General features: G+C 47.6%; 1 protein-coding gene across 1 annotated transcript in view; it reads right to left on the bottom strand.

The window, feature by feature from the left end:
* LOC119978871 (cytochrome P450 2K4-like) overlaps nt 1–22,687 on the bottom strand; it is a 52,410-nt gene that overhangs the window by 21,974 nt on the left and 7,749 nt on the right. The window contains exons 2-4 of the mRNA XM_038820779.1: nt 11,578–11,740; nt 10,297–10,446; nt 8,797–8,957 (exon numbers count right to left, since the gene is read on the bottom strand). Coding sequence (XP_038676707.1) covers nt 8,797–8,957; nt 10,297–10,446; nt 11,578–11,740 — 474 coding nt within the window. The remainder of the gene's footprint in view (nt 1–8,796; nt 8,958–10,296; nt 10,447–11,577; nt 11,741–22,687) is intronic.

The following is a 22,687-nucleotide window of genomic DNA, read 5'->3' as shown; positions in this document are numbered from 1 at the left end:
TGCATGTGTTTCACCCCTACAACCCAAATGATATGCAAGGTAGGTGGATTGGCCACCCTAAATTGTCCTTTAATTCGAAAAAAAAAGAATTGGATACTCTAAATTTATAATTTAAAAAAACTGGTCTCTACCTTAAAATTGCTTATCCATCTTACCTGGTATGGTGGCATAATGGTTAGCACTGCTGCCTCGCAGCACCAAGGGCCTGGGTTTGATTCTGACTGTGGGTGACTGACTGTTTTGTAGTTTACACATTCTCCCCATGTCTATGTGGGTTTCCTCTGGGTGCTCCAGTTTCTTCCCACAGTCCAAAGATGTGCAGGTTAGGTGGATTGGCCATGATGAATTACCCCCTGGTGTCCAAAGGTTAGGTGGCCTTACAGGGTTATGACGATTGGGTGGTGGTTTGGCCTTACGTAGGCTACTCTTTCAGAGGGCCAGAGCAGAGTTGATGGGCTGAATGGCCTCCTTCTGCACTGTAGAGATTCTATGATCTTGGTTCCATAATCGAGAGGTTCTAGAACTGGGGTCCATGAAATTAGCATCACACTTGTGTTTCAACCACTACTGCACCTATGACCCATCACTTACATAAGTAGCTCCTTGCTTGCAACTATCATCACATTCACACAGGAATATTATACATGCAATTGAGCAACCAATGAATGATGTGTTCCTCATCTAATTGCTGCACGATAACCCACCAATGAACCAATCTGAGAAATACTGTTGGGTCATGTGTGGCTAGTTAGAAAATGGCCTGACATCAATGACCTTCATTATAGAGTATCAAAATTTTAGCTGGTCAGGGCTAGTACAGAGTTATACTGCATGCTGAGTTTAAATGGATGTTGTGCATCTGGGCACTTTATTGTGAATTAAAGCTAGCTGCTGCTAGTTTTCTGTAAAACAAACGTTGGTTAGTCAACTGTGGCAGGCCCTCGGTCAAGCCCTTAGCAGCATTTGTTAGCTTTATGAGTTAATAGCATGTGAGCTAGCTGCAAACTCCTCTGATCAATTATGAATATGGAAACTTGTGTACCTGGCTCTCATGTTTAGCCTGTTAAACATGCTGAATCTAGCAATACAAGGGGACGGTATAACCATACTCAAAGTGACACGATTGTAACATGGGCAGCACGGTAGCATGGTGGTTAGCATAAATGCTTCACAGCTCCAGGGTCCCAGGTTCGGTTCCCGGCTGGGTCACTGTCTGTGCGGAGTCTGCACGTCCTCCCCGTGTGTGCGTGGGTTTCCTCCGGGTGCTCAGGTTTCCTCCCACAGTCCAAAGATGTGCGGGTTAGGTGGATTGGCCATGCTAAAATTGCCCGTAGTGTCCTAAAACGTAAGGTGGGGGGGGTGTTGGGTTACGGGTATAGGGTGGATACGTGGGTTTGAGTAGGATGATCATTGCTCGGCACAACATCGAGGGCCGAAGGGCCTGTTCTGTGCTGTACTGTTCTATGTTCTATTTACAAAGAAAAGTGAGAATTGGAAAACCAGTCTGAGCAATGGAGTTCGTGATATGTTTTTGCTACTGACTGAGTTTCTGACTGCAAACACCGTGACAGAGTGTGTGAAAGGAGAAATCATTGCCAACTTTGCAAGATGAACATAGTACGTCAGTATTAATTGTGGTAACTGTGTTAAATATAAACAGAGTTGAGCTGAACTTGCTTCGAGATTACTCCACTGTTTTGTTGCCAAAGTGGACAACTGAAGAGGAACTGATGGAAGTGACCATTGGTTGGGATGAAATTTTGGGAACAAACAGCTCATCAATTTTGACCATTTGTTAGAGCAGAAGAGCCAGAATTGGTGAAAGAAGCTTGAAAGTGTTGCTACCTTTCCCAACAGCATGTATTTGTGAAATATTATTCTGTGGTGTGGCAGCGACAAACACAAGGTATAGATCCTATCTGGAAGTGGGAAAATAGAAGATGGGAAGACAAAAAGGAAAAGATATATCAATGTCAACCTGACTATTTTATAAAATTATTATTTTATTTTAAAAATGGGCAAAGGCTGACATGTCTAACTAGTCATGGCTCATACCAAAGCAATCTCCCGCCATCAGAAAACCAGCAGGAGCCTCGTTCTCCTTAAAGCCTGCAGAAAATCAAATTCCAAAGAAATGCACAAACACCCTTTGCATTTATAAGGTAGGACTCTGGCCAATGAAGACAGCATGTCTGCAAGGACAAAAAGGACCCTGACTCCTCCATTAAAGCTCTCAAACTTCCAGAACTGGAAAAATACGTTCTTTCTTCAAAACCCTGGAGAAGTGGGAGGTATGTCACATGACCTTTCTCAGGCTGCCAGATCCTGTAACATTGCCAAATGGAACTGAACCCATTTTACCACCCAGCAGGTTGCAGCAGAAAGAGCTCTATTGAAGTAAGCTCCTAGTCCTCATCTGCACGGTATTTGGTTGGTTCGATCAGTTGGCTGGCCGACTGGTTTGTGATGTGGAGCGACGCCAACAGAATGGGCTCAATTCCCACACCGGTTGAAGTTATCCATGAAGGCCCTGCCTTCTCAACATTGCGCCTCGCCTGAGATGTGGTGACCCTCAGGTTAAAATCACCACTAGTCAGCTCTCACTCAAAGGGGAGAGCAACCGTAAAGCTTTGCGCAGGTGAAGGAGATACATCCTGAGTGAGTGAGACACATCCAGAGTGGGAATTGGAACTTGGTAATTTGGTGCAGTGAGGTAATCAGGAAAGGTAAGTGGGAAATCGAATTTCGCTGTTTTTCAGTTAAAAGTGCAGTGTGTAGCTTAGTGTCTGATTGGCTGAAGCCGCCCCCACCCTAATTGCTGAGAGGCAGTTATCTGTCAGTCACCTAAAGCCTGCTTAGTGGCACATGGGTGTACATTGTATTCTTCTGTTTGAAGCTTAAGTAGTGTGTGTCACCCTGGTTTAGCTGAGTTCTATATAAGAGACAGGCATCAAGCACACACTCAGTAAGCTACGCACGTGAAGGAGACACATCCTGAGAGCCAGAGTGGGAATTGAAACTTGGTAATTTGGTGCAGTGGGGTAATTCGATATAGTGGGAGGAGGTGCTTTTTCCCTATTGTTTTGTTTTCTTTCTTCTGGCTTGTAACTGTGAATCTGCAGGGAGGGATCCAGAGAGCATCCAGGGGAGAGATCCAGAGAGCATCCTGGGAAGGTAAGTGATTTTATTACCGTTTCAAATTGTTGGGGGGGGGGGGGGCTGTAAGTGACATCGCAGTAAAGCTGTGACCTGATTGGCTGGCTGGGAATCTGTTAAATTTGAAGAAACAAAAATTGCAAAAAATCTAATTGATTAATGAGATAGTGGAGTAACTAAACCTGAGGGCAGAGATCGGTATTTAGCATTTAAATTTACAGTTAAAAATCATCTAGCGTCAGGACCATATAGTGAATTGTAACTCAATCTATCAACAATAATTCAAGTGTTTATTTTTAATTAATTAATTAATTAAATTAATTAATTAATTAATGATTAAATGTCTCTCAGTGGGGTGCAGTGCTCCAACTGTGAGATGTGGCAGATCTGTGACGCTTCCAGCATCCCGGTCGACTACATCTGCAGCAAGTGTAACCAATGGCAGCTCCTCACAGACTGCGTGGTTCAGTTGGAGCAGCAATTGGATGCACTTAGGAGGATGCAAGTGGCGGAAGCATCATAAATAGGAGTTATAGAGATGTGGTCACACCCAAGATGCAGGCAGAGAGATGGGTAACCACCAGAAGGGGGAGGCAGTCAGTGCAGGAATCCCCTGTGGTTGTTCCCCTCTCGAACAGGTATACCACTTTGGATACTGTTGGTGGAAATAGCCTATTAGGGGAAAACAGCAGTTGCCAGAGCAGTGGCACCACAACTGGCTCTGATGTTCAGCAGGGAGGGTCAAAGTGCAGAAGAGCAATAGTCATATGGGACTCTATAGTCAGGGGCACAGATAGGTGCTTCTCTGGATGTGAAAGAGACTCCAGGATGGTATGTTGCCTCCCTGGTGTCAGGGTCCAGGATGTCTCTGAACGTATAGTGGGCATCCTGAAGGGAGAGGGCAAACATGTCATTGTACATATTGGTACTAACGACATAGGCAGGAAGGGGCATGAGGTCCTGCAGCAGGAGTTCAGGGAACTAGGCAGAAAGTTAAAAGACAGGACCTCTAGGGTTGTAATCTCAGGATTACTCCCTGTGCCACGTGCCAGTGAGACTTGAAATAGGAAGATAGAGCAGTTCAACACGTGCCTAAACAGCTGGTGTAGGAGGGAGGGTTTCCGTTATCTGGACCACGGGGAGCTCTTCCGGGGCAGCTGTGGGTGTGACCAGTATAAGAAGGACGGGTTGCATCTAAACTGGAGAGGCATAAACATCCTGGCCGCAAGGTTTGCTAGTGTCACACGGGAGGGTTTAAACTAATAGGCAGGGGGGTGGGTACCGGAGCAATAGGTCAGATTGTGAAAAAACTGAGGGAGAACTAGGGACACCTCAGAGGGCAGCGAGGCTATATGGGTAGAGATCAGGAATAAGAAGGTAGCAGTCACAATGTTGGGGGTTTACTACAGGCCACCCAACAGCCAGCGGGAGATAGAGGAGTAGATAGGCAGACAGATTTTGGAAAGGGGTAAAAGCAACAGGTTGTTGTGATGGGAGACTTTAACTTCCCCAATATTGACTGGGACTCACTTAGTGCCAGGGGCTTGGGCGGGGCAGAGTTTGTAAGGAGCATCCAGGAGGGCTTCTTAAAACAATATGTAGATCGTCCAACTAGGGAAGGGACTATACTGGACCTGGTATTGGGGAATGAGCCCGGCCAGGTGGTAGAAGTTTCAGTAGGGGACCATTTCGGGAACAGTGACCACAATTCAATAAGTTTTAAAGTGCTGGTGGACAAGGATAAGAGTGGTCCGAGGGTGAATGTGCTAAATTGGGGGAAGGCTAATTATAACAATATAAAGCAGGAACTGAAGAACCTAGATTGGGAACAGATGTTTGAGGGGAAATCAACACCTGACATGTGGGAGGCTTTCAAATGTCAGTTTAAAGGAATTCAGGACCGGCATGTTCCTGTGCAGAAGAAGGATAAATAGGGCAAATTTCGGGAATCTTGTACAATGAGAGATATTGTAGGCCTCGTCAAAAAGAAAAAGGAGGCATTTGTCAGGGCTAGAAGGCTGAGAACAGACGAAGCCTGTGTGGAATATAAGGAAAGTAGGAAGGAACTTAAGCAAGGCGTCAGGAGGGCTAAAAGGGGTCACGAAAAGTCATTGGCAAATAGGGTTAAGGAAAATCCCAAGGATTTTTAAACGTACATAAAAAGCAAGTGGGTAGCCAGGGAAAGGGTGGGCCCACTGAAGGACAAGCGAGGGAATCTACGTGTGGAGCCAGAGGAAATGGGCGAGGTACTAAATGAATACTTTGCATCAGTATTCACCAAAGCGAAGGAATTAGTGGATGTTGAGTCTGGAGAAGGGTGTGTAGATAGCCTGGGTCACATTGAGATCCAAAAAGACGAGGTATTGGGCGTCTTGAAAAATAGTAAGGTAGATAGGTCCCCAGGGCCTGATGGGATCTACCTCAGAATATTAAAGTAGGCTAGAGAGAAAATTGCTGAGGTCTTGACAGAAATCTTTGGATCTTCACTGTCTTCAGGTGATGTCCCGGAGGACTGGAGAATAGCCAATGTTGTTCCTTTGGTTAAGAAGGGTCGCAAGGATAATCAAGGGAACTACAGGCCGGTGAGCCTTACGTCAGTGGTAGGGAAATTACTGGAGAGAATTCTTCGAGACAGGATCTACTCACATTTGGAAGCAAATGGACGTATTAGCAAGAGGCAGCATAGTTTTGTGAAGGGGAGGTCGTGTCTCACTAACTTGATATAGAGTTTTTCGAGGAGGTCACAAAGATGATTGAAATAGGTAGGGCAGTGGATGTTGTCTATACGGACTTCGGTAAGGCCTTTGACAAGGTCCCTCATGGCAGACTGGTACAAAAGGTGAAGTCACACGGGATCAGGATACAGAACTGGCTAGGTCATAGAAGGCAGAAAGTAGCAATTGAAGGGTGCTTTCCTGATTGGAGGCCTGTGACTAGTGGTGTTCCGCAGGCATCAATGCTGGGACCTTTCCTGTTCGTAGTATATATAAATGATTTTGAGGAAAATGTAACTGGTCTGATTAGTAAGTTTGCAGACGACACAAAGGTTGGTGGAATTGCGGATAGCAATGGGGACTGTCAGAGGATACAGCATGATTAAGATAATTTGGCGGAGAGACATGCTTGCCTTCATTGGCTGGGGCATTGGGTATAAAAATTGGCAAGTCATGTTGCAGCTGTATAGAACCTTAGTTAGGCCACACTTGGAGTATAGTGTTCAATTCTGGTCGCCACTTTATCAGAAGGATGTGGAGGCTTTAGAGAGGGTGCAGAAGAGATTTACCAAGATGTTGCGTAGTATGGAGGGCATTAACTATGAGGAGAGGTTAAATAAATTCGGTTTGTTCTCACTGGAACGACGGAAGTTGAGGGGCGACCTGACAGAGATCAACAAAATTAAGAGGGGCATAGACAGAGTGGATAGTCAGAGGCTTTTTCCCAGGGTAGAGGGGTCAATTACTAGGGGGCATAGGTTTTAAGGTGCGAGGGGCAAGGTTTAGAGGAGATGTACGGGGCAAGTTTTTTTACACAGAGGGTAGTGGGTGCCTGGAACTCGCTGCCAGAGGAGCTGATGGAAGCAGGGACGATAGTGATGTTTGAGGGGCATCTTGACAAATACATGAATAGGATGGGAATAGTGAGATATAGACCCCGGAAGTGCAGAGGATTTTTGTTTAGATGGGCAGCATGGTCGGCACAGGCTTGGAGGGCTGAAGGGCCTGTTCCGTGCTGTACTTTTTTTTGTTCTTTTTTCTTTGAACCTACGGTCCTCTGGGCAACGGCAACATTTACACAACTGGAACATAAGAACTCCTGTATCGATATAAAAATGACTGCGCCTTCAATTGGGGAAGCCCTAGCTTCTGGGAAGACACGTCAGCCTGCTAACCTCTGAAGGAATGCACCAGTGGACTTTTAATTTAGGACTTGGGGCTCACGTGAAACCCTATCTCTTATTTTTATGATAATTTTGCCCTGTATTCCCTTCGTTCCCTGATACGTGTTTTATTTTATGATTGCAAAAGGGGTGGCCGTTGTGAAACCCCTTTCCCGTATCTTGCATGTGTGTCTGTAAAATAAACTAACCCTCTTCTTTTACTTTATCTCAAGTTTGCTGTGGGGTTATTGGTAGATAAATGGATAGACTCCAAACTGAAGGGTTGGGTAAAATATGGCACCATTTATAAAGGGGGAAATCAAAAACACTTTTCTGTTTACATAGAATTTACAGTGCAGAAGGAGGCCATTCGGCCCATCGAGTCTGCACCGGCTCCTGGAAAGAGCACCCTACCCAAGGTTAACACCTCTACCCTATCCCCATAACCCAGTAACCCCACCCAACACTAAGGGCAATTTTGGACACTAAGGGCAATTTATCATGGCCAATCCACCTAACCTGCACATCTTTGGACTGTGGGAGGAAACCGGTGCACCCGGAGGAAACCCACGCACACATGGGGAGAATGTACAAACTCTGCACAGACAGTGACCCAAGCCGGAATCGAACCTGGGACCCTGGAGCTGTGAAGCGATTGTGCTATCCACAATGCTACCGTGCTGCCCTAAGAAACTGATGTAAATCAAAAAGCAGCAGTTGATGGAGAGGTTGTGAGAGGAGAAATTTGGGCCGCTTAAATTAATCCCCCTCCTGTCAATAACAACAGATCTCGCAGTGAGGTGCAGACACAGCCATCTCACAGATATCTGTAAGTATGTACGCGTTTTCTTAAAATAATTATTCAAACACTCTTTACGTGCTGCATTTTTACAGTGTGGCTTATATATAGTGCTGTAATTTAGATCAGATTTCCAGCGTAATTAATTATTTTGACAAAAATGTCCTTTAACCAAAAAACATTGAGAATCTTTGCCATAACCCTTAGCTGACAGCGACCTATCAAGATCCCACATGTTAGTGAGGAGGACGTTGCATGGTCAACAGGGCATGGTGTGCCACTGTAGGTACCAGTGCCTGGGTTGATGCCACATGGTCCTTCCAGTTTCATTTCTTTTCCCTTTTTCAACAGTGGTTTGCTAGGTCGTTTCAAAGTCAACCACATTGCTGTGGGCCTGGAGTCACATGTAGACCAATGCAGCAGAAATGAACCAGTTGGGGTTTTAACACTATTATTGGAACCAGCTTCGTATTCCATATTTATTAATTGAATTTAAATTTAACAGCTGCTACGGGGCTTGAACCCATGTTCCTGGAGCATTAGGCTGATTGTCTGGATTGCTAATCGAGTGACATTCCCACTATGCCACCGTCTCCCCTCAAATAATGCAGTGATCGTAAGGGCAGTGAAAAACGTTTTGGACTTTTGTGGTATTGAACCAGCTCAAGCACAATTGTCAGAATAACCTCCCTCTGGTAAAATTGAAGCGCGTTTCTATGTCATATAGTTTAAGGGACATTTTGTTTGAACATGCTGAGGTTTATTTTCCCCTCCCCATTAGATACATAATTAAGTAAGGTACAACTCAAAATCATGACTAATATTCGTCCCGAAATTAACCAGCCATGCGAGAAAGCAACTTTACTAATGTGTTGTACCACAGACTCTTTGTGACTCCACTCACAGACCCCTTTCAGCTGGTTGTAAATGTTATTTTCTGGTGTAAGTGAAAGGTGAGTTTTACCTGGACCATGGGGGAACCAAGAAGTTGAATGTTTTCATTCACTCTCGTTACTAAACTGACAAACTTTTCATCCTCGTAATTAAATCTGTCGCCAAAAACTATTGAACAAATTATGTTGGCCACAGCGGAGTTCAGTTTGACGGTTGGATTAAAGGCTTTGCCTGCAAAAGAAAAACAAAATTCACACACAATCTGACACTGGTCCTTTAGAGTAAATTACAATTGTATTGCCAGCCAGGTAGGTAATGCTTCGGTATTGTTCCTTCAGCTGTTAAAGGAAGGTAGAGAGGAGATAGCAGGGGTTCTGGCAAGGATATTTCAATCCTCCCTGGATATACAAATTGTGCTGAGCAATTGGAGAACAGTCATGAGTTGAGAGACAGATATTCGAGAAAACTACAAACCAGTTGGTCACATCAGTTGCAGACAAACTTTTTGAATTCACACCAGAGGAAGTTACAGAAATATAGGCACTGATCAATAGTTTTATTCTGGAAAAGAGACACAATAGCCCTCTTTCTGTGACATAGATTTCTACAATTAATTTTTTGTAAATAAATTTAAAGTGGCCAATTCATTTTTCCAATTATGGGGCAATTTAATTGGAAAAAAAGAACTGGGCACTTTAAATTGGCCAATCCACCTATCCTGCACATTTTTGGGTTGTGGGGGCGAGATTCATGCAGGCAGGGTGTTATTGGCCAGCTTTTAGAAACTCCGAAGTATATTATGGCGTTCACCTGACCTATAACATTTTGTAAAATTTGACTAGGATGAGCACAAGAGCCTTTCAACAGTCTTCCAGGACACTTAAATAAAAATAAGCTTTTTTCTAAGAACTTTGTTAACATTCATATAAACAGACAGCAAGAATCTTTATCAATTACAAACATAAAGACACCCCACAGCTACAGTAATCTATGTATAACAGTTAATGAATTCCCCCTTAACTGTTCCAATTCAAAAACAAAACCCCATAAGCCAAAACCCAGTTTCAAGGGCGTGGCCCAGCACTCTACATTCTCACTTGAATAAGACTGGCTTTCCCTGAAATTCTGACCTTGTCTCACCAGCAGGGTTAAACCCTTCCGGAAAGAAAACTATATCTAAAGCACCACCAAGGTAATTTTTACTGGAACAGATATTTAAAATGAAAATAAAGAGACAGGTCCAAACACTTCTGTTCTCTGTCTGAGTCCACAGCAGCCAAATCTGAAATTGAAATTAAGAAAAACTCACAGCCACAGCTCAGCTCCACCCACAAAATGACATCACTGAAGCCATGTGATAAGACAAAAACCTTTCTTACAGGGACAGTCCCATGACAATGGAGAACGTGCAAACACCACATGGACAGTGACCCGGGCCGGGATCGAACCCTGGTCCTCAGCGCTGTGAGTCAGCAGGATTTCTACAATTCCTGGATGCAAAACTGCATTTATAAATTAGTAGAAGCACACAGAGAAAAGAAGCACTGATAACTCTGTTAATTTACTTTACCTTTATGAGAATCAATCATTTTCATCAGAAAATCTGTTTCCTCCATTATTTTATCTTCAATGGTTTTCTTCCCCATTCCAAAATCTCGCAGTGTAGTTAAGGCGAACCTTCTCATTTGCTTCCATGAATCCCCATGACCAAAAATAATGCCTACAATTAAATCCATCAGAAATAAGCAATCACTGTAGCTGTTGTAATTAATTATTAATTGACAACCTTCCTCCAAGAGTCCATGGGATGGCTGGTGAGGGAAACGGAAAACAGCGCTCCGAGAAAGGTTTGCATTTCTAGAGGGTCTTTTACAGCCTCTGGGCGGTCCAGTGGTTAGCACTGTCACTTCACAACTCCAGAGTCACACTAGACAGCTGATGTTGATTCTGTTGATCGCCTTAATTTAAAGACGGCAACTCTGATAGTGCAGCATTCCCTCAGTACTGCACTGAGAGTGTGGAGCCTTGAGGGGCCTTTCAACCACTTCAAACCATGTTACACTCAAGGTGGGACTTGGTAATTAAAGAAGGAAAGTGTTTCATTGCACAATAAGCATCGAAAAGTTCTTCAAAAAGTCATAAAATCTTCAAATAAAATGAAAGATATTTGCATTTAACAGATCTTGGGCTAATATATCTGCAGTTGACAGCTATCTTAAATGTAAAGTGTTGGAAGCCTAGAAATTACTGTCAGTGATATTGGGATTATATTTGTGTGACTTCCACAGGCACAAACCGATTTTGCCTTTTCAGCGCAAAAACAGTGCTTTATTGCTGCGTAGGCTGCAGACGGGCCTCGTCTAACTCCACTTAACGCAAGTGCCAGTTGACGCTGGACCAACAGTTAATTTAAAACCCAAGATTGATAGATTTCTGTTAACCAAAGGTATTGAGAAATTTGGGCAAAGTTGGGTGGGCATATGGAGTTAGATCGCAGGTCAGCTATGGTCTCATTGGATGTTAGAGCAGATTTGAGGATCGAAATAGCCTCCTCCTGTTCCAATGTTCCTAACCCCATCGGAAATTCCTTCATACATTAATAAAGGTATTAACACGTCCGTTAAAAATAGGACGGCAGATAAATTTCCTTCCCCACCATCTTTTCTTGAAGTTACAGGAAATTAGTTATTCGGAGGGGTATTTGTATCTTCCGAAGTTCTTTAAGACATTAAGATTTAGAAAAACGAACCGTGGCAAAATTCAAATTGCAATAATGACCTGAACCACGACAGAATGCGACCAGATTTCAACTCACAGGTTTTACAATAATGAAGTTAAAGGTGAGAATTACCATGTCCCTTTGAAACTGCGTCAAATATTGGGACTCGTGCCCTTTCACCAAATGCATCTGCATGGTTGACAAGTGCATCCTTCACTGTGTCATAGCCGGTCAGCACCACAACACTCCTGAGTCCCAGCTTGACACTGAATACTGTGCCGTATTTCTCAGATATCTAACAAAAGAAATATATTTGCGTGACCAATTAAGTCAATTGTTTAAACAGCACGTCTTGTGTCAATAATTCACATTCATACAATCAAACTATCAGGTATCCACAAATACATCAGGACAGTTTAATATTTATTTCTGTCCAAGTTAAGATAATAAAGGCTATTTCATCGCTTGAGGCGTTTCTCACAGGTTATCTGGGGGTCTGGTTGCACTATGCTTCTTACTATTTTTGTCTTTAAAGTCACGCATGTGTATTCCCTTGTGTGCAAGTGGTAGTTGCTGTTTGTAAACTCCTGAGATGAATCACTAGTACCAGGTCAAAAGGACCCATCATGAATTGATTGGTTTTCTTTCACAGACAGGACTGGGAGTATATTTCAAAATTGATTTATATGTTGAACTGTCCTAGTATTTCTTTACAACATCATTTTTACGGCAAACAAAATCCTCTTTTCCCGTTTTTGGGTGTGGGATGTTTTTCCCGGAAGAGGGGATTGGTCCATGAGAAGAGACTGGTCTGATATTCCCTGGAGTGTTGAAGAATGAGAGGTGGTCCAAACAAATCGTATACAATTCTTAAAGGGCTTGACAGGGTAAATGCTGAGAAAATGTTTCCCCTGGTTGGTCCAGCAGCGTGGGTTCAATTGCCGCACTGCCTGAAGCTATTCATGAAGGCCCCACCTTCTCAACCTTGCCCCTCACCTCAGGTGTGGTGATCCTCAGGTTAAATGACCACCAGTCAGTTCTCCCCCTCAAAGGGGAAAGCAGCCGATGGCCATCTGGGACTATGGCAACTTTACCTTTGCCTTTACTGAGGTGGCACCACAAGCATTAGTCTTTGTGCTGAACCAGAGGAGAGAGTCCATGTTGTCATGGAAGGGTGGATTGTGACTGCAAATCTCCCGTGTCAATGGGTGCAGGTAGCCAGGGAGATCAATGCTTAGAGTTCGGCCCCAAAAACCTGGCTTCAGTGCCGAAAGAAATGCAAGGGCCTCATTCGGTTTTTAACGTTAGTGAATGCATCATCTCATGACATCTCCTATTCACCACAGCACTAACCTCTCACACTGCTTAATGTATCGCACTCCAGTATCTCACCCAGCAGCACTCACCAGCTCTCAGGACTTATGACTAACATTCACACAAACTCCACCTGACTGTCACACACTTTCCAATGATGCCAGCCTCAAACCCACCTCTCGCAGCCTACACGCATCTTCAGCTATTCGGCTAGGGCAGGCGTATCACCCAGTCACAATGCAACACATTCACCTGAAATTCTGCTCTCTCCTAAATACCAAGGCAGAACAAAACAGAAGGGGGCAGCCGAGAACCAGTGTGGGCACAGGCATGGCGACATCCAATAAGGTTGACAGAGGAGATGGTGCTCCGTATCATGGGGCTGTTCAGCACCAGGGTGCCCATGGAGATGGGATACTATGAGTACACTTAGAGGTTTCTGCAACTGGTGGACACGATAGGGGCATAAGTACATCATCACCCACTCCCAAGACATTGCAAATGAAATTTCCATTCTACATTTGTTACAGTTTATTATTGGTGTCTCTTGCAGGGAGGTGGGTGGGGGGAGGGGTGCTCTTATTACCTTTCAACTGGCAACTTGCTGATCATGATTGACGTTAAAGACACTGACCCATACATTCCTCGGAGTGGCAATCGGCGGCGGTTTGGCACTCTGTAGCAACCTACCTGTGCTTGAAAGGAAAGTGCCTGTCTTAACCAACCTTCCTGAGGCCGGGTGGGACTGGAGAAGCAAAGCACGTCCACACCTCCAGCGGCGAGGTACAAAAGGACTGGCCTGAAGGTGGGCACGCCCCCTTTTTTTTACATCACTAGCTATGTGGTGAGGGTGGTGTATCTAGCGGAGATATTCAAACTTGGAGGAGAAGAGATCACCCTTCACCTCCATCAGAGGTTCCTGAAAATTTGGGGCAAAAGAAATTCCAGCCAACCTCAGGGATGCTATCATCATCCCCATCTTCAAGAAAGGAGACAAAGCAGACTGCGGGGACTACCTAGGAATCTTCTTATTCTCCATCAACAGGAAGATCATCCGCCCAATTTCGTGCTAGCCGCCTTCTCCAAGTCTTTGAAGAAATTCTCTGAAAAACTATTGTGGCTTCCGCCAAACCGTGGAGCAGCGGACATGATTTTCACTGCTTTACAACTTCAAAAGAAATGTCAGGAGCAACATGAACCACTCTACGTGGCTTTCATCTGACCAAGGCTTTTGACTCAGTCAACTGGAAAGTGCTGCACAAGATCCTGTTAAAGGCCGCTGTCCAGAGAAATTCGTCAACATCCTCACCGATGGAAATAAGGCAGAAACCTTCGAGGTCAAGGCTGGAGTCAAGCATGGATGTGCCATTGCCCCCACCATTTTCTCCATTTTCATTGCCCCACCATCTTTCACCTTATCAAGAACAAACATCCCAGTGGAGTGCACATCGTCTACAGGATGGATGGAAAATGTTTCAATCTCAATCGGTTGAAATCCAAGGAAAAACAACACTGACATCCCATGTGGAACAGTATGCGGATGACATCCCCATCTCCACCCTGTCATAGAACATAGAACAGTACAGCACAGAACAGGCCCTTCGGTCCTCAATGTTGTGCCGAGCCATGATCACCCTATTCAAACCCACGTATCCACCCTATACCTGTAACCCAACAACCCCCCCCTTAACCTTACTTTTATTAGGACACTACGGGCAATTTAGCATGGCCAATCCACCTAACCCGCACATCTTTGGATTGTGGGAGGAAACCGGAGCACCCGGAGGAAACCCACGCACACAGGGGGAGGACGTGCAGACTCCACACAGACAGTGACCCAGCCGGGAATCAAACCTGGGACCCTGGAGCTGTGAAGCATTTATGCTAACCACCATGCTACCCTGCTGCCCTGAAAACAGAAGGAGCACATTTTTCTGTCAGATGAGAATCTCCAAGCCATGCTTGACACCATCGGGGAAACATACCGAAGAATTAGTCTCAACCTCAAGAAGTCTCAACTCCTTTACCAACATGCCCCAGGGCGAGAGCCGGTCTCTCCCTCCATCAAGATCAATGGGGAAACCCTACCAAACGTGGAACATTTCCCATACCTGGGGGCCACCTCTCCTCTAAGGCTGACATTGATGCGGAGATCGAATATCGTATCCAATCCGACAACGCTGCCTTTAAATACTTAAGGTCAAGAGTCTTTGATGACCGTAACATCTGTGATGATACCCAAGCTCCTCGTGCATAAGTGAACTGCAAGTCGTATTCTAACTCTTCTATATGGCTCAGAAGCTATGTACTACATACAGACACCACCTCAGGGCCCTGAAGAGGTACGATTATTGCTATCTGAGATGGATTCTTTGGATTAGCTGGGAGGACAGGCATACTAACATCAGCGTCCCTGAAGGAGCCAAGAGCATGAGCATCGAGACCATGATCATCTGAAACCAACATTGCTGGACCAGCCATGTGCTTTGGACATCATAGACCCGACTGCCAAAGCAAATCTGCTTCTAGGAAGGCTCACAAACAGGAGGACAAAGGAAGCACTTCAAAGGCACACTAAGGGCACACCTCAAGAAATGCAACTTAGACGTCAACACCGGGAGACCCTTGGTCAGAAGAGACGTACTTGGAAGAAACTCCTGATTGAAGGGACACAATTCTTCAAGAACACATAAGTTACACTGAAAGAGTTAGAAGGAAAAAAAGCTCTTCTAATTTCAAAGTAACAATGTAAAACACCCGGACTGAGCTCCTCATGGTACACCTCCACATCTCCAAACTAACCCAACCCTACCTCCGAAAGACCCAACCAACAGTGTAATTTATGAGATTAAAACTGGCAGAACCATCTGAAGTTCGCGATTTTAATCACTTTGTTGGATTGTCCAGGGAAAGTGTGGTAATTGTCCCTTTAAGGGCAATGCAAAGGCATGGTCACTCAGAGTGGGGAATGGTTGGGATGCCCTCTTAGGTAAAGACATGTAGGGAACTGGTATAATCAAGAATCCTATGTGTGAAAAATCTTGATTAATAAGGAGATTAGGGGTTTTGGGGAGAAGGAAAGAGAGTGGGGGCAAGAAACAGATCAGCTATGATTGAAAGGCAGAGCAGACTCGATGGGCCGAATGGGCTAATTCTGCTCCCATGTCTTATGGCTGCAGCTATACGGTTGCTGCACAATTCCTATCAATAAATCATTTTTGTGTCCATTAATGAAGTCAGTGAAAGTGCATTTTTACAGAAAGTTCACCCTTCTGGACAATTGCAGGATGGCGCAGTGGTAGTGTCACTGAACTAGTAATCCAGATACCCTGGGAAATGCTCTGGGAACACAGGTTCGAATCCCACCATGGCAGATGGTAAAATTTTGAATTCAATAAAACAAAATCTGGAATTAAAGTTGAATGATGACCATGAAACCATTGTTGATTGTTGTAAAATGCCACTTGGTTTGCTATTGTCCCCTTTAGTGAAGGAAATCGGCCACACCTATGTGGTGAAGTGTAACCACTATAAATTCACACTGTACATTACTGTGGGCTCCATCTGTGAGCCATTGCGCGGCTCTGCCCACAGGGGAAGATTAGGAGCATGTACAGGGCCCCGCCCTTGGCTCCACCCCCAGCATGAAGTATAAGTGCTGCGGTCCTACGAGTTCGCCCTCAGTTCAGTATAGTCGCAGGCAGGCTCAGTTGTAAGCCGATTAAAGCCACAGTTTACTTCAACTCGTGCCTCTGAATGAATTGATGGTCGCATCAATTTAATCAACTTTAAAGCTACTATGGAATCAGCCCTCAAAACTGACCGACTGGAACTCGATCCACAGGCCGCAGAAGCAAAAGATATTTTTTTGCATTGGCTTCGGTGCTTCAAGGCCTACCTGGCTGCGTTGACTACCTCCTCTGTTACAGAACAGAAACTCAATCCACTCCACACACGGGTGAGCCATCGTATTTCTACTCAACTTGATGTAACTGACTCTTATACTGAGGCCCTCGCGATACTCGACCGCCTGTACGTGCGGCCCGTGAATGAAGTCTACGCGCGCCACATCTTTACAACTCGCCGCCAGCGCCCTGAAGAGTCGCTAGAAGACTATCTGCTGTTGCTTGTTTTGCTAAGTGTGCTTTACACTTAATTGCTCTGTTTTATAACCTTGCTCTAGAGTCGCCAGGTATCTTTATACCACCACGAGGTTCAAGTTCAAGTGCTGATTTTGATAAATTTTGTATTTATATAACAACTAACGAATCAAAATAAAATACCAACAATAATGATAAAAGTCATAAACATTCGCCCATCCTCAATGAACAACAAAACATATTAACAACAACTTAAATTAACACAATGTTAAGTTAAATAACCATAGAAAAAATAGAAACAATAATAAAGAACACCCCCCCCCCCCCCCCCCCCCCCCGCCGGGCTGCTGCTGCTATTGACCAAGATACCTATCTTTGAGCCAGAAAGTCCAGAAAAGGCTGCCACCGCTAATAGAACCCTTGTATTGATCCTCTCAGGGCAAATTTGACCCTCTCCAATTTTATAAATCCCGCCATGTCACTTATCCAGGTCTCCACACTTGGGCGCCTCTCATCTTTCCACTGCATCAAGATCCTCCGCCGGGCTACTAGGGACGCAAAGGCCAGGACACCGGCCTCTTTCGCCTCCTGCACTCCCGGCTCCGCCGCAACTCCAAAAATCGCGAGTCCCCACCCTGGTTTGACCCTGGATCCAACCACCCTCGACACCGTCCCCGCCACCACTTTCCAGAATTCTTCCAGTGCTGGGCATGCCCAGAACATATGGGCATGATTCGCTGGACTCCCCGAACACCTGGTGCACCTGTCCTCACCCCAAAGAACCTACTCATCCTAGTCCCGGACATGTGGGCCCGGTGTAGCACCTTGAATTGGATGAGACTAAGCCTCGCACATGAAGAGGAAGAGTTGACTCTCTCCAAGGCATCCGCCCAAGTCCCGTCCTCTATCTGCTCCCCTAGTTCCCCCTCCCATTTAGCCTTCAGCTCCTCCACTGACGACTCCTCCACCTCCTGCATTATCTTATAAATGTCAGACACCTTCCCCTCTCCGACCCACACCCCCGAAAGCACTCTGTCCATCGTCCCCCGCGAGGGCAGCAAAGGGAATTCCTCCACCTGTCGCCTAGCAAACGCCTTTACCTGCAAGTACCTGAACATGTTCCCTTGGGGGAGCCCAAATTTATCTTCCAGTTCCCCCAGGCCCGCAAACCTCCCGCCAATAAACAGGTCCCTCAGTTTACTAATGCCCACCCTATGCCACCCCCTAAATCCCCCATCAGTGTTCCCCGGGATGAACCGATGATTTCCACATAATGGAGCCTCCATCAAGCCCCCTGTTTCCCCCCTATTTCCCCCCTATGCCATCTCCACTGTCCCCAGATTCTTAGGGTCGCCGCCACCACCGGGCTCGTGGTATACCTCTTAGGAGAGAGCGGCAACGGCGCTGTTACCAAAGCACCCAGGCTCGTACCTCTGCAAGACGCCATCTCCATTCTTTTCCACGCCCCCCCCCCCCCCCCCCATCACCCATTTACGCATCATTGACACATTGGCCGCCCAATAGTACCCCAAAAGGTTGGGCAGCGCCAGCCCGCTTCCATCCCTCCCTTGCTCCAGGAAAACCCTCTTCACTCTCGGAGACCCATGTGCCCACACAAAGCTCCAAATACTGCTAGTCACCCTCCTAAAGAAGGCCCTGGGGATGAAGATGGGCAGGCACTGAAAGAGGAACAAGAACCTCGGAAGCACCGTCATTTTGACGGACTGCACCCTCCCCGCCAACGACAATGGCAGCATGTCCCACCTCTTGAACTCCTCCTCCATCTGATCCACAAGCCTGGTGAAATTATGCTTACTGAAGAGTCCCCCAGTCCCTGGCCACCTGCACCCCCAGGTACCTAAAACTCGCCCCTGCCCTCCTAAGCGGGAGCCTACCAATTCCCTCCTCCTGGTCCCCAGGGTGCACCACAAACACCTCACTCTTGCCTAGATTTAGTTTATAGCCTAAAAAGGTCCCAAACGCAGCTAGCAGCTCCATCACCCCCGGCATCCCTCCCACCGGGTCCGCCACATACAGTAGCAGGTCATCGGCATACGACACCCTATGTTCCTCCCCACCCCGCACCAAACCCTTCCACCTCCCTGAATCCCTCAACGCCATCGCCAACGGTTCGATTGCCAATACAAACAACAAGGGGGACAGGGGGCAACCCTGCCTGGTCCCTCGGTAAAGCCGGAAGTACGCCGACCTCCTCCCATTCGTGGACTCGCATGCCATCGGGGCCTCATATAGCAGCCTCACCCATCTATTAAACCCTTCACCAAATTCAAACCTCCCCATCACCTCCCATAAGTACCCCCATTCCACTCTATCGAAGGCCTTCTCCGCATCCAGCGCCACCACTATCTCAGTCTCCCCCTCAATCGCCGGCATCATGATAACATTCAACAACCTCTGCACATTCGTGTTCAGCTGCCTTCCCTTAACAAAACCTGTCTGGTCCACGTAACAACCCCTGGCACGCAGTCCTCTATCCTGGTGGCCAGGATCTTTGCCAGCACCTTGGCATCCACATTAAGGAGAGATATGGGTCTGTATGAACCACACTGCTGGGGGTCCTTGTCCCTCTTTAAGATTAAAGAAATCAGCGCCCGCGACATCGTCGGGGGCAGAGTCCCCCCTTCCCACGCCTCATTAAGTGTCCGCATCAGCAAGGGGCCCACTAGGTCCACAAACTTTTTATAGAACTCCACCGGGAAACCATCCGGCCCTGGCGCCTTCCCTGACTGCATCTGCCCGATCCCCTTAACCAGCTCCACCAGCTCAATCGGCGCCCCCAACCCCTCCACCTGCTCTTCCTGCACCTTCGGGAAAGATAGCCCGTCGAGAAAACTCTCCATTCCCCTCCTCTCCACCGTTGGCTCCGACCGGTACAGTTCCCCGTAAAAGTCCTTGAAGACCTCGTTCACCTCTACCGCCTTCCGCACCACATTCCTACTCTTATCTCTCACTCCAGCAATTTCCCTAGCCGCATCCCGCTTGCGGAGCTGATGAGCCAGCATCCTACTCGCCTTTTCACCATGTTCATACACTGCCCCTTGTGCCTTCCTCCACTGCGCCTCCGCCTTTCTAGAGGTCAACAAATCAAATTTAGCCTGTAGGCTGCGCCTCTCCCCCAACAATCCCTCCTCTGGTGCCTCCGCGTACCTCCTATCTACCTCCAGCATCTTCCCCACCAGTATATCCCTCTCACTCCTCTCCCTGTGTGCCCGGATGGATATCAGCTCCCCACGAATCACTGCCTTCAGGGCTTCCCAGACCATCCCCACCTGGACCTCCCCCGTATCATTCACCTCGAGGTACTCCTCAATACTTGCCCGGATCCTCCTGCACACCTCCTCCTCCGCCAACAGCCCCAGATCCAACCGCCACAACGGGCGCTGGTCCCGCACCTCCCCCATCTCCAACTCCATCCAATGCGGAGCGTGGTCGGAGATTGCAATGGCCGAATATTCGGCCTCCTCCACTCTCAGAATCAGTCCCCTATTCACCCCTCCCCTGTGCGGAGTCTGCACGTCCTCCCCGTGTGTGCGTGGGTTTCCTCCGGGTGCTCCGGTTTCCTCCCACAGTCCAAAGATGTGCGGGTTAGGTGGATTGGCCGTGCTAAATTGCCCGTAGTGTCCTAACAAAAAGTAAGGTTAAGGGGGTGAGTTGTTGGGTTACGGGTATAGGGTGGATACGTGGGTTTGAGTAGGGTGATCATTGCTCGGCACAACATCGAGGGCCGAAGGGCCTGTTCTGTGCTGTACTGTTCTATGTTCTATGAAGAAGTCTATCCGAGAATAAACCCTATGTACATGGGAGAAGAAAGAGTACTCCCGTGCCCTCGGCCTCACAAATTTCCATGGGTCCACCCCTCCCATCTGGTCCATAAACCCCCTCAGCACCTTGGCCGCCGCTGGCCTCCTACCCGTCCTTGAACTGGACCGATCCAGTGAAGGATCCAACACCGTATTGAAGTCCCCCCCCCCCCATAATCAGACCTCCCGCCTCCAGATCCGGGACCCGTCCCAGCATACGCCTCATAAAGCCCGCATCATCCCAATTTGGGGCATACACACTAGCAAGTACCACCTTCTCTCCCTGTAGCCTGCCCCTAACCATAACAAACCTACCCCCCTTATCCGCCACCACCTCAGATGCCTCAAACGACACATTTTTCCACACCAGAATCGCCACTCCCCAGTTCTTCACATCCAACCCAGAGTGGAAAACCTGCCCCACACACCCCTTCCTCAGATGGACCTGGTCCGCCACATTCAGGTGGGTCTCCTGAAGCATTGCCACATCTGCCTTTAGCCCCCTCAGACGAGCAAGTACCCTAGACCGCTTCACCGGCTCATTCAGTCCTCTCGCATTCCAGGTGACCAACCGGATCAGAGGGCGTCCCGCCCCCCTCCCCCGTCGACTAGCCATAGCCCGTCGACTGCCCGCCCGAGGCCAGCACCCTCCCCGCCCGACCCAGTCCCCACAGCGACAACACCTCACCTCTGTCCCCCCCGGCCCACACCAGCTCCTTCCTGACCCTGCCAGCAGCAACCCGGTATTCCCCTTTCCCCCCCCCCCCCCCAGGCTAGGAACCCTCCTAGCCGCGAACCGTCCTCCATTGTACTCCCGTGGGTCAGCTAACTTCTGCTGACCCCGGAAACTCCCGCCAAATACATGACCCCTCCCAAAGTGGGATCATCCCCCATCCTGCCCCTCCTCAAGGCACCGCTCCAGCGCGGGGAGGAACCAGTTAAGGCCCCGCCCCTCCCCATCATCATCTCCACCCCCAGCCCCGCAACGCGGGAAACCAGAGGAAAGCCCGCGCTTTCGCACTGCCCCACCACACCCTTCTGACGCAGCTCCCAAATACCAGCCCCACTCCATACCCCCAAACCTATACAGAATACAACAAACCCCCCCCCCCCGCAAAATACAAAACCCAAACAATGCCCCCCAACAAAAAACAGAACAACACCCCAATAAATAACCATATCAAAATTACAAAAGTACAGAAAAAAAAACACAGCAACAGCAGAAACCAGCAATAAAGCATTTCAACCGACCCTGCAACCCCCAACCCCTAGTTCGAGTCCAGCTTCTCCGTCCGCACGAAGGCCCACGCCTCCTCCGGGGAATCAAAATAATGATGCCGATCCAAATAAGTTACCCACAAGCGCGCAGGCTGCAACATTCCAAACTTTACCTTCTTCTTAAAGAGCACCTCCTTCGTCCGATTAAACCCGGACCGCCGCTTAGCCACCTCCGCACTCCAATCTTGGTCGATCCGTACTACCCTATTCTCCCAATTGCTGCTCTTCACCCACACTCCCAATCACTGAACCGGTGGAACCTCACCAGCACCGCACGCGGGGGTTCGTTCTCCTTGGGCCTCCTGGCCAGTACCCTGTGGGCTCCCTCCAGCTCCAGGGGCAGATGGAAAGATCCTGCCCCCACTAGCGAGTTCAGCATCGTGGCCACGTAGGTTGTCAGATCCGACCTCTCCAGCCCCTCCGCAAGGCCCAAGATCCTCAGATTCTTCCACCTCATGCGGTGATCAAGCTCCTCGAAGCGTTCTTGCCATTTCTTGTGGAGTGCCTCGTGCCCTTCCACCTTAATCGCGAGGACCATGGCCTCCTCCTCTCGTTCAGCGGCCTGCGCCTGCAACGCCTAGATGGCAGCACCCTGGGTCGTCTGAATCTCCGAGAGCTTTTTATTCGTTTCCTGCAGAGAGCTCAACACCTCAGCCTTAAACTCTGCAAAACAGCGCAGGAGAGCAGCTTGCTGCTCCAGCGCCCACAGCCTCCACTACTCTGGTGCTC

The sequence above is a fragment of the Scyliorhinus canicula genome, chromosome 15 (genome assembly GCF_902713615.1).
Source record: "Scyliorhinus canicula chromosome 15, sScyCan1.1, whole genome shotgun sequence".
Taxonomy (NCBI): domain Eukaryota; kingdom Metazoa; phylum Chordata; class Chondrichthyes; order Carcharhiniformes; family Scyliorhinidae; genus Scyliorhinus; species Scyliorhinus canicula.
This window is presented reverse-complemented; position numbering and strand designations above follow the sequence as displayed.